This window comes from Mytilus californianus, unplaced genomic scaffold (assembly GCF_021869535.1).
Source record: "Mytilus californianus isolate M0D057914Y unplaced genomic scaffold, xbMytCali1.0.p SCAF_8, whole genome shotgun sequence".
NCBI lineage: Eukaryota > Metazoa > Mollusca > Bivalvia > Mytilida > Mytilidae > Mytilus > Mytilus californianus.
The window spans coordinates 76,419,548-76,432,208 of record NW_026262734.1 but is presented as its reverse complement, the minus strand read 5'-3'; the positions used below and the strand labels follow the sequence as shown (position 1 = coordinate 76,432,208).

At 33.8% G+C, this 12,661-nt stretch overlaps 1 protein-coding gene across 1 annotated transcript; it reads right to left on the bottom strand.

Moving 5' to 3' along the window:
- Window positions 1-6,513: 6,513 nt before the first annotated feature.
- Window positions 6,514-11,143, bottom strand: LOC127712629 (uncharacterized). The gene is made up of 3 exons (XM_052219190.1): window positions 10,247-11,143; window positions 8,056-8,208; window positions 6,514-6,675 (listed from the first exon to the last, which is right to left on the bottom strand). Exons 1-3 carry the CDS (start codon window positions 11,055-11,057, stop codon window positions 6,659-6,661), a joined length of 981 nt encoding a protein of 326 aa, XP_052075150.1. The 5' UTR covers window positions 11,058-11,143; the 3' UTR covers window positions 6,514-6,658.
- Window positions 11,144-12,661: the final 1,518 nt, after the last annotated feature.

Here is a 12,661-nt window from a genome sequence, read left to right as displayed (position 1 = left end):
GAGTGTGCTGACTGTAGCAAAATGACGTGTCAGAGGAAAACGATCTAGTCAATGTCTCTTTGGCTATTACTCAACATTTCTTCTTGTAGATGTGTACATGTAGTGTTTTTTTTTTTTTAAATGTTTTGTTTTGTTGTTTCTGTTCCTTTGTTTTCTTGCTTTTCTGAAGTGTTATAACGTGCCAAAAACTTATGGAAATTAAGAATAACTTAATTTAAGATGAAGAACCATAATAAAAACGTACTTTTAATATGGAGATTTACTTAAGCTTGTTTAGTGAAGCATATGAAACCTTTGTCTTGAATTCATTAAAACTTTTGTTTTGTTTTGTTGTTTTTAAATTTTTTTTTACATCAAGTTTTCATGTATAACAATTAAACGTGAAAGTAAAAAAAACAGGATTCGAGACCACAATTACGTATGCTGAGTCCAATTAATTTTGGCTGTTAAAAAACTTTTGAAAATATAACACTATATAAGTGCAAACGTGAGAAACAGGTGCGACTAGAACGTCAACGCCCGTCGTCGAAGATTAAACCGATATTGTGACGTCGAAATAGTTACGTTTCTAACGTCTAGGCAATTTTGAATTTTGGTCTTGGCACTGAAAGGTTTAATGCGCTCCATAAAAAGTATACATATTTAAATAAAATTTCCAGGAAACCAGGGGTTATTCTTAGTAGTACTTGGCTTCTGAATGGTGGTTCCTCGTTACAAGACTTTAAACATTGGTTGAAAATTGGCATTTAGAAAGGTGATACATGTATGATTTAGGATATACCTGGTTTAGATGAAGTTAAACTTAAGGTAAAATGTTAAGAAAGCTGTGAAAATTGCAAAATTTTGTTGAATAGATAGGGATTTTAAATTGGTGGTATGACACCTTTAAATCGAAAAGCGATGAAACCAAAAAATCAGAAAACAATTGAATTTTTTTTCTTAACTGATCATTTTAAATGCAGGTAGCCACATTTCAACATTTTTTGGAGAAAAAAGTCACATATTGCCAGATTAGAGCCTTAAACCCGAATTTGTGCTATTCTAAGCTTTTTCCACCCTTACAATATGCATGCATATAAAAAAAAATGTCTGAAATTGTTATCAATGCACAGTAAGTTGTTTCTGTGATATTTAAGAATTGAATGCTTCTTTTTGTAAATTCATTGGGGTGTAGAAGCGTTGACCGAAGTACATTTTGTATGAAGCGCGGAAGCGCTTCATTCTAAAAATGTACGCACGGTCAACGCTTTTACAACCCTATGAAATTACTAAAAGAAGCATTCAATACTTATAATTATATTTTTTCGCTATGATAATGCAAACACGATTACTATAATTTTTTCTTTTATTTACCTGTGCACTTTATTGTGGAAACGTGTGTCATCATGTATGTTACAATTCATGAAATTCATTTTGAAATGAAGAATGACGCGAGATTGCTGTTAGCCAATCAAAATAACGTATAATAATGAAACAGACATCTAATGTAATTATTTAAAAACAGTAAACATAGGTTGTTAACTACTAAAAAAATTGTCTTTATGAAGATTTCATGAAACTATTTGATTTTACCTGTTATATTATTGCGTCATTCCATGTATTTGGCAGTTAGTATAGCTTAATGTAAAACTGCATACATTCACTCCAATCCCATAAAATGTCTCAAATAAAAGTTTTCTACCTTAAACATTATTGACTTATAGTAAATGACAAATGTTTCATGACCATGACTGTATTATTGATCAATTAATGCCCCATTACTGATAACTGATTAAATAAAAGAACAGAGTTCCAATGTCCCCCGCGTTGCACATATTTTATATTTCCAAGGGCATAACTCTTTAAAAAAAGAGTCGATCGGCCACCATTATAGAACTTGTCCGAGATATTGCTGATAGTAACCTATATATAGTATAAGTTTTATAAAAATCTGGCAAGAATTGTACCCGTGAGAGTGTTAACGAGGCCATTTTCCATATAAATGGTAATATTTCCAAGGGGCATAACTCTTTTAAAAAAAGTCGATCGGCCACCATTATAGAACTTGTCCGAGATATTGCTGATATTAACCTATAGTATAAGTTTTATAAAAATCTGGCAAGAATTGTACCCGTGAGAGCGCTAACAAGATCGAACGGACGGACACACGGACGCACGGACGGACGCCCGGTATTTCCATGTCCCCCGCAACGCGTTATTTTGTCCTGCATTTTTTTTAGATGTAATCTTTGTCCTGCCTTTTTATTTTTCACTGTATTCGGTCCTGCCTTTTTTTTTTAGTTTATCCTGACTTCATTTTACATAAATTGTCATCCTGCCTTTTTTTTTTACTCAAAACTCCTGTCCTCCCCATGTTTTTCAAATTTCATCCTAGCCCCCGCCCCCCATCCCCCCCCCCCCCCCCCACCCCCTAAAAATCAAATGGTAGCTCCCTTAAAGAAGTAGGGCAAACAAGAGAAATATCAACCATAATTGATCTTGATATTGAAAGTTTATGTTCCTATTATAAGTCAGAACTTAAATTTCAAGTATTTTCTATTAAAGTCATACATTACAGTCAATTTGAATTGAGCTGTGAATTTTGAAATATAAGTTGCCTCATAATAAGATCATATCATATCATATCAAAATATAATTGTTTGTGCTCATTCCCTGTTCATCTTCTCCAAGCAACAGAGCAATCCTTCATAAGTTGTTCAATTTACATCCAGTTTACCTAAATGAATCCCTGTTTATGATGATTTAAAGTCCTTTTTATGAATTATATGTATCAGGTCAACATTTTTTAAATCAATATTATAATTTTTCATTTATATTCCATATATTTATTTATGTTACCAGAGATAGTTTTATAATTGTCTCAAGTATTTTATACCCATGTATATAATTAATTTTCACACCCATGGCCTAATGTTTTATGTTGTGAAATCCACTGAAAGATACAAAATTACAGATTATTAGTGAAAAACAATTTTAAGGTTATTACCAGTATATTGGCATTTTACTTTAGCATGTCTATTGCATGGTTTGCAAAATTTAGTTATTTGATATACATGATTGGGGATTTGGTTTGAAGTTGATAAATACTTATTAGCTGTCACACCCAGAATACATCCTGATAATCTTGGCATTGACAATAACTGTTATTGCATATATATGTACACATGCGGCCTGTTTATCGAAGCAGTCTTAGGATTAGGACGTGTCCTAAGACCAAATTGGGACATATCTTAGTCCTAAGTGGGTTTATCTACGGAAGCCGATAAGGGCCATTCAAAAAAAAAATTTTATGTCGTTATTACGACATCACTATGTCGTAATTTCGACATAACATGTCGTTATAACGACATCGATATGTCGTAATTTCGACATAACAAGTCGTAATTACGACATCACTATAGCTATGTCGTAATTTCGACATAGCATGTTGTTAAAACGACATCGCTATGTCGTAATTTCGACATAACATGTCGTTATAACGACATCGCTATGTCGTAATTTCGAAATAACAAGTCGTAATTACGACATCACTATAGCTATGTTGTAATTACGACATAGCTATGTCGTAAAAACGACATAGCTATGTCGTAAAAACGACATCGCTATATATATAAAAGAATATGTATTATGATTGCCAAGAGACTAAATGACACAGAAATAAGCAACTATAGGTCATCATAATGCCCTCAATAATGAGAAAAGCCCCCGCATAGTCAGCTATGAAAGAGGGACGAAGGATACCAGAGGGAGAGTCCCCGAAATGACAGCTGTTTAACAATTTAATTCAAACGAGTGAAAATAAAGGTTTTAATAATGTACAAACAAAGACCGAAACACGAATATGTAACACAGCAACGATGACAACCACTGAATTACAGACTCCTGACCGCTATCTGATAATAACGACAACCTTATAGTTTAACTTTTCACTTTTTGAAGCGATAGGAATTTCAAAATGGTCGCCAGTAAAGGCAAAGTTTGTATCGTAAACAAATTCATCTTTTTTTTTTTTTAGAATATTCAACTATTGAACACTTTATGCAATCAAGCTTAATTAAAGTTATTCACTAGCACCTCAGACTTGCACATACTAGAACTTTATTTATAATCAAGTCAAATGAGACCCAGTTGAATAGGGGAGCAATTCAAGCTCCCTGGATCCTCTAATTATGTTTGGCATTGCAGGTTCTGAATAAGATGAATTTTAAGCTTTTCCCAATAAAGACTATGTTAAACTTTGGACTCATAGTGCTCAGACCCACGGATCTCTGTACCTTCATTTGTACACACTTGAATCTTAATGAACTACTGAGGCTTGAAGCAAATTATAACTGTATTGCTATTGTTGGTTCTTAATGAGATTGTTTCTAACCTCAGGGATATTAACCCTTGGCTATCTTAGATTTAATGCAATCAGTATGCATCAGCATCAGGGTACAGCTCATTTGCATATCATTTGCATATTTTTACAAATACTCGACATTTAGACAATTTCTGATAACAATTCAGCATGCCAAGGGTTAATATCCCTGAGGTTAGAAACAATTTTTTTCAGTTTTCTCTCCAATTTTGATGTTTTTTTTCGTCTTATTTGGGGCCTACAGAGGTTATCAAGGCTTTGGGATACGCTGGTTTGTTCAAAAACGCAACTCTCAACAAGAAACCAAATGACACAGAAATTAACAATTATAGGTCACCGTACGGCCTTCAACAATGATCACAGCCCATACCGCATAGTCAGCTATAAAAGGCCCCGAAATGACAAATGTAATACAATTCAAACGAGAAAAACTAGCGGCCTATTCTATGTACAAAAATAAACGAAAAACAAATATGTAAATTAAAGACTTGGGACAGACACATACATTAAGAATGTGGCGGGGTTAAACATGTTAGCGGGATCCCAAACCTCCCTCTAAGTTTGTAGGAATAGTTGTCCTGGGGAACAGTGGTTAAAAGAACTTGGGGTACAAAGTTTTAATAGGGCTTCAATGGGGAGGACGCTTGAAGAATCTCATTAAGAACCAACAATAGCAATACAGTTATAATTTGCTTCAAGCCTCAGTAGTTCATTAAGATTCAAGTGTGTACAAATGAAGGTACAGAGATCCGTGGGTCTGAGCACTATGAGTCCAAAGTTTAACATAGTCTTTATTGGGAAAAGCTTAAAATTCATCTTATTCAGAACCTGCAATGCCAAACATAATTAGAGGATCCAGGGAGCTTGAATTGCTCCCCTATTCAACTGGGTCTCATTTGACTTGATTATATATAAAGTTCTAGTATGTGCAAGTCTGAGGTGCTAGTGAATAACTTTAATTAAGCTTGATTGCATAAAGTGTTCAATAGTTCAATATTCTAAAAAAAAAAAAAGATGAATTTGTTTACGATACAAACTTTGCCTTTACTGGCGACCATTTTGAAATTCCTATCGCTTCAAAAAGTGAAAAGTTAAACTATAAGGTTGTCGTTATTATCAGATAGCGGTCAGGAGTCTGTAATTCAGTGGTTGTCATTTGTTGCTGTGTTACATATTCGTGTTTCGGTCTTTGTTTGTACATTATTAAAACCTTTATTTTCACTCGTTTGAATTAAATTGTTAAACAGCTGTCATTTCGGGGACTCTCCCTCTGGTATCCTTCGTCCCTCTTTCATAGCTGACTATGCGGGGGCTTTTCTCATTATTGAGGGCATTATGATGACCTATAGTTGCTTATTTCTGTGTCATTTAGTCTCTTGGCAATCATAATACATATTCTTTTATATATATAGCGATGTCGTTTTTACGACATAGCTATGTCGTAATTACAACATAGCTATAGTGATGTCGTAATTACGACTTGTTATTTCGAAATTACGACATAGCGATGTCGTTATAACGACATGTTATGTCAAAATTACGACATAGCGATGTCTTTATAACGACATGCTATGTCGAAATTACGACATAGCTATAGTGATGTCGTAATTACGACTTGTTATGTCGAAATTACGACATATCGATGTCGTTATAACGACATGTTATGTCGAAATTACGACATAGCGATGTCGTTTAAACGACATGTTATGTCGAAATTACGACATAGTGATGTCGTAATTACGACATGTTATGTCGTAATTACGACATGTTATGTCGTAATTACGACATAAAATTTTTTTTTTGAATGGCCCTTATCGGCTTCCGTATTTATCAAACATGTCGCAATTTAGAAAAATCCTAGGAATTGTCTTAACTTTAGGACACCAATTTAGGTGTCTTAAGATGGTCTGAGGATGGTCCTAATTTTTTATAAACAAATATGGCCTGTATTGGTTCCATTTGATTTCTATGACCGGGGGGGGGGGGGGGAGGGGTTAGGATGAAAAATATTGTCATGCTTTTTTTGTTGTAATCTCTGTCCTTCCTTTTTAATCGGTAAAATTCGAATTTCGTCTCTTGCTCATATACACACGTATGTTATTAGCAGTAATAAAATAGTTGAAGTACTCAGTATTTAGTATTTATGTTCTTATTCAATACTTCAAACGAACATAAAGCATTTACAAAGTAAAAACTCAACACAGTTTTTGGTTATCAGCTCGCCCCGACAGCACAGAAAGCTTATTTTTATTATAAACAATAAACAAATGTCCAATTTGCTGTCATCGACCGCTGCCATCACATATAAACACAATCTACAATAGAAAAATGTTCTATAAGTTGAAGAAAAAATCATTTCGATTTACATACATGTATTTTATCAACTATTTTCTACATAACATACTGATTCACATTCCTATGAAGTCTTAATAAAAGGGGTGGGTGGGTGGGAAAACGAACCTTTCTGTCGGATAGGCGAACCTCGAATGACAATTCTAGATATCTTATTATAATTTTAGCGCTAAAATTCTAGCATGAAGTTATCATGATTGATATAACTTAAACCGGTAATAACTTACTGATGGTCCAATCAAATTAAACATAAACATGTTTTGATTTAAACACACGTGTTAAAAGTAAACAAATACACGTGTTCCCGAGTAACCTTTATAAATACATTTATGTTCTTATTCAATACTTCAAACGAACATAAAGCATTTACAAAGTAAAAACTCAACACAGTTTTTGGTTATCAGCTCGCCCCGACAGCACAGAAAGCTTCGATTGATAAAGAAAGGGACATAAAGAAAAAGGGGGGACAAACAATATAAATTACAATCCTAAATTCTTAGATGCTGACAATCTGTTGAGTATACTCTCTTTAACATAACCATCTTTGGCTTTATCACTTTTCCATCTCCCGTGTTTCTTAAACAACCGGTCATCTATTCCAGCTTCTGCCGCGGCAGTAGCTCCTCCTGACCTCAAACTATGTAAGCCAAACTGTTTTTTATCAAGACCTAAACTGTCAAGTGCAGATAACAATAACTCTCTGGCTCTGGTGTAAGAAATATGACTACTCTTTCTAAGTTTGTATATATTCAAAGATTTACAATAACAAATAGATCTAAAAATAAAATCATTCGATTCTTCAGGAATGTTAGCTAACTTTAGATAACGCTGAAGTACATCTACCGGGCATGTAATATTCCCTGTTTTTGAAATGACAACATCTTTCCCTTCCCTATATACATCAGTTTTACTCTTGACTAAATGAAGTGTAAGGTAAGTAGGGGAAAACTGTATATCAGACCTTCTCAAGTTAGTTAACTCGGAGAATCTTAAAAAGCCAGCATAGGCTAATAAACACATACATGCTATTCTTACATCTTTTAAATTACAAGTATTATTAGCATATTTACATACAATATTTTTCAAAATATGCGGTGTGATAGGTTCTTTTTTAACAACTGAATGACCTATTTTTCTATGAGCCCCTTCAAGAACAGATGCAACTAGATTATTTTCACTGGGATCAGCAACGCCAGCTAATTTATGTGCCCATTTTATGGCGTAAAAAGCATCATTTAATTTTGAAACCGATTTTGCAGTTTCAGACAAATGAATTAAATATAAAGAAATATGTAAATGAGATGCTGGCAATGGTGAAAAAGAATATTGACTAGTCCACTTACACCATGAATTGAAGGCATATCTATATTTCTTCTGAGTACTCGCAGCCTTGGACGAAAGAAGGAATTCTGGTAACTGTTTGAACAAACTGCTGAGATCATTATTAGAGGCAACTTGTGAATTAAAGTCTGACCAATGTCCTACTGAAAAAATATCTGAAAAACGTAAAATTGCAATAACATTTTATATACATATACAGAGGACGAATTATTAGCATATTTCAGATTTCTATACACAGTAAAATATAATATATATTCAAATATTTCAACGCCAGCTACAATATCTTTATAGATACTAGGGCCATAAACTGTAAAACAAATTACCATGCCTGCTAAAATATCATTATAGATACTAGGGCCATGTCAAATAAAAAACCAAGCCTGCTACAATATCATTACCGATACTAGGGCCATGTCAACATAAACACCCATGCCTGCTACAATATACATATACTAGGGCCATGTCACAAACAGACCATGACTGCTACAATATATCTATATATATATTAGGGCCATGTCACAAACAGACCATGCCTGCTAAAATATATCTATATATATTAGGGCCATGTCTAAGATGCATCTAGCAAAACAGCCAAAACTGGCGAACCAAACGGTTCAATTCCGAATATCGTATTCTTATTCGAACCTTGCTTATAAATACCATCAGTATTTTTAAACACAATAACATCTTTTACGTAATCTTGATAAATCAGATGTTTATCGAATATCAAAGGCCAGAATGCAGCAGAAATCCACTTAGGCACAACTAACGTGCCTCGAGCTTTACAAGCTATAATGTGTTTAATCGATCGTATCACAAGATTAATTGGTGGAACTAGCCAATTATTTTCATTGGTCCAAACTTGAGAAAATGCATCAACTGCTTCAGAATCAGGTTGCCAAAATAAGGAGTTAAATCTCATAACTTTTCTATTTTCGACACTTGCAAACCTGTCAATCGAATAAGGACCCCACATATCATTTAAAAAATTGAAAAATATATGTGTGACTCCCCAGTCCTCGAAATCAACCATTTTGCTGATATAATCAGCCTTTTCATTTTCTTTTCTGGGAATCCATTGAATGTCAATTGATATTCCTTTTTGAATGCAAAATGAAAAAATAGATTTTGCTATAACATGAAGATTTTCTTTCATACTTCCCTAATTAACAATTTTGACACAATTTTGATTGTCAGTAAACCACTTTATAGTTTTTCCTGTGAAACTATTCTTAAAAGAAAAAAGGGCCAACTCTATAGCTTTCAGCTCTCTCCATGTGGAGCTTTGTACCGTTTCACTACATGTCCACATCTTATGGAAAATCTTATTTTCTAATTCAACGGTGTATGCACCAGCGGCAATATTACTAGCATCTGAGTATATGACAACAGAAGATTTACTGTAATGACATAAATTACGATAGTTAATCATGGTGACATTTTCTAACCAGAACTTTAACTCTGATAAAACCTCGACGGGTTTGTACCCTGTAATGGGAATATCCCACCCAATTCTACTTTCAATTTCCATGTAACAGAACTTTGACATAATTCTAGCCACATTTCCGATTACGGGAGTCATAGAAATAATTCTACCTACAACCTGAGCTAAAGATCTAGCTGTAACATAGGGAAATTTAGCCAAAATTACATTCAATGAGAAAATCAAATCGTCAACTCGACGTTGAGTAATAGATAATTTGTATTCTTTCGAGTTCCAAACTATTCCCAACCATTCTAACTCGGTAACAGGTTTAAAAACAGACTTCTCCTCGTTAATAAGGAAACCAGCATCAATCAAAGACCTTTTTACGAAGGACGATTGCTCATTACATGTATTTTCATCTGGACTCATGCCAAATCCATCATCTAAATACAAAACAACTTTTATACCGTTTCCACGCCAAAATTTTACTAGTGGCCTCAAACATTTAGTAAAAATGTACGGACCGGTAGTAATTCCGAAAGCTAAAACAGTATAGCAATAAAATTGACCTTCCCACTGAAAACCTAAGAAAGTCTGTTGCTGTGAGCATATGTCTAAGTGAAAATAACCAGATTTTAAATCAAACTTAAACAGATACATATCTTTGTCAAAATATTGTATAGCTAACTTCCAATCCTCAAATTTTATTTTTTCGCGCTTTATGTGTTTATTCAATTGACTCATATCTAAAATAAGTCGTTTCTTACCGGACTTTTGAGTAGCAACACTCAATGGATTTACCACATATGGTTGAAAAGGCACTTTAATTACGCAACCTATTTGAACTAAATCTTCAATTGACTTTGTGACAAATTCAGTATTCTGCCGTGCTGATCTATTATTTCTGTGGTACATTTTAAAAGGTGTATCTATAAATGGAATAACATAACCATTTTTTATTGTATCAAGCACAAAAGGACAAGCACCTATATTTTCCCAATACTTTACATGACAAGCTAATCTACCTTTCACCCCTTTAAATTTATCATATGACTGACAATTTTCAAAATATTGAACTTGATCTAAAAAAGATTCTATATAATCGTTATCAACAAAACATGTAGAAAATTGGTCATTAATAGTGTCTAAATACTTATCATTCACAATGACTGGAGAGTGACGTTCAGGCCCTACTTTACTACTTCTGGTAGGTTGTGGAGTTGCTGTTAGATGACCTGAGACTGGCGAGAAGAGGACAGTTTTTTCTCCAGTGGCCTTGTTGCTTGCAGTAGTGGCACGTGTCGATTGAGCAAGGCTCACGCCTTGCGAAGCTCCCACGAAAGGGCTGTTGCTGATTACGTTGATAATGCTGAGCGTAAGCAGGGTTACCATAAGATTCCGCAGGTTGTTGACGAGGCGGATTTTTTGGGTAAGGTTGCTGGCGAGATTTTGACTTCTCCTTGGAGGTACGGATAGCTCTGGTCTCAGCTTGTCGTATCTTTCTCTCATCTTCAGAATCTGAAGCCACGGCATTGGATTCGTATTCCCTAACGGTTCCCCAACCAGCAGGGGAAGCATCAGCTATGCGTATTTTCTTATTACGGCTTTTGATCTTATCAGTTATGTCAAGAACTAATCTATAGGCTTGAGTATTGGAGTTAGGGATGAATTTTGAAAGTTTATTAACAGTGTCTAATAATTCCTCGTTAAAGGTGTACTGAATTCTGTTTCCTTCCCCCTTAAATTTTAGAGTGACGTCCTCCTTAATTTTTCTCTTAAGGCAATCTTGTTCTTGTATGAGTTCAGATTTCAACTCACCTAACTTGCTGTCTAAAATTGTCTTAAAAAGCTCTACAGTATCTACCAAATCAGACGACTTATCAGCTGCTTTATGAATATTAGGTGGCGGTAAACTATTATCTCCTTCGAGTAGTATGTCTTCATTCAATTCCAGACGTGGAGAAGATTCGGACATTTTACCAAGTGGCGATTTAAGAAAAAACGAACCTTTCTGTCGGATAGGCGAACCTCGAATGACAATTCTAGATATCTTATTATAATTTTAGCGCTAAAATTCTAGCATGAAGTTATCATGATTGATATAACTTAAACCGGTAATAACTTACTGATGGTCCAATCAAATTAAACATAAACATGTTTTGATTTAAACACACGTGTTAAAAGTAAACAAATACACGTGTTCCCGAGTAACCTTTATAAATACATTTATATGAAAGATGCACGAGATTTGCCTTTGAACTTTTAAGTATGAAACCGTGACACTTCGAATTCAGCTCACTCAAAGCATATAATGATTTTACCGATTACATATTTAATTTTAACTATTTACAATTAGTTTGTTCAATTCTTAAATATAAAACGTCACTGAATTATATTTTTGTCTTTTGTTTTGTTTCATAGAGTTTAAATAAACAATTATAATATAGAAATTATTTATTACCTTTAATTTAAAACTAATAATTATTTTATAATTATCAATCTTTTTTTAAATTGATAGAAATTAGTTAAATTTAATACAATATTTTCATTTTTTTCATTTTTAATTTGCTATTTTCTTTTACAAAATACTTAGGACAGCGGTTAGGACGTCCTTCCTAAGATAATCCTAAGATAGCTTCGATGTGCATGCTGAGACGTGTCGTAAGTCGGTCCTAACTTTATCCTAATTTCTGTCCTAAGAAATTCTTAGGACCGATCTTAGGACAGTTTCGATAAACAGGCCCATGTTCTATAAAGTAAGATGACCTTTTTGTTGGAGCCTGAAAGTGCATTTTTTAGTCATATTATTAAGCTTTCAACAATGGAGGGACTGGTGTTTTCATTTAATAATAAGAGTTGAAGATTTTATTTTCTGTTGAAAAATTGAAGATTTAACATATATCTTATAAAATACAGGCATGACAACTCAAGGTCTATTTCTCCTAAGTCCTGACAATTTCTGAATGATTTAAAACAGAAACAAAATCCTACATTAATAAATGTTTTTTTTTTACAATCCCCATTTTCTGAAATGAGACAACACACAACATAACAAATAACAGGTTTGCAACCACTGTCAGACCAAAGGTCAAAATAGAGTTAGAAGGATAAACCTCTGCAAAGAAAAAAAAAATCTTCAAAGAAAAAATCCAGTTCTGACATTAATTTGTTCAACCTAGCAT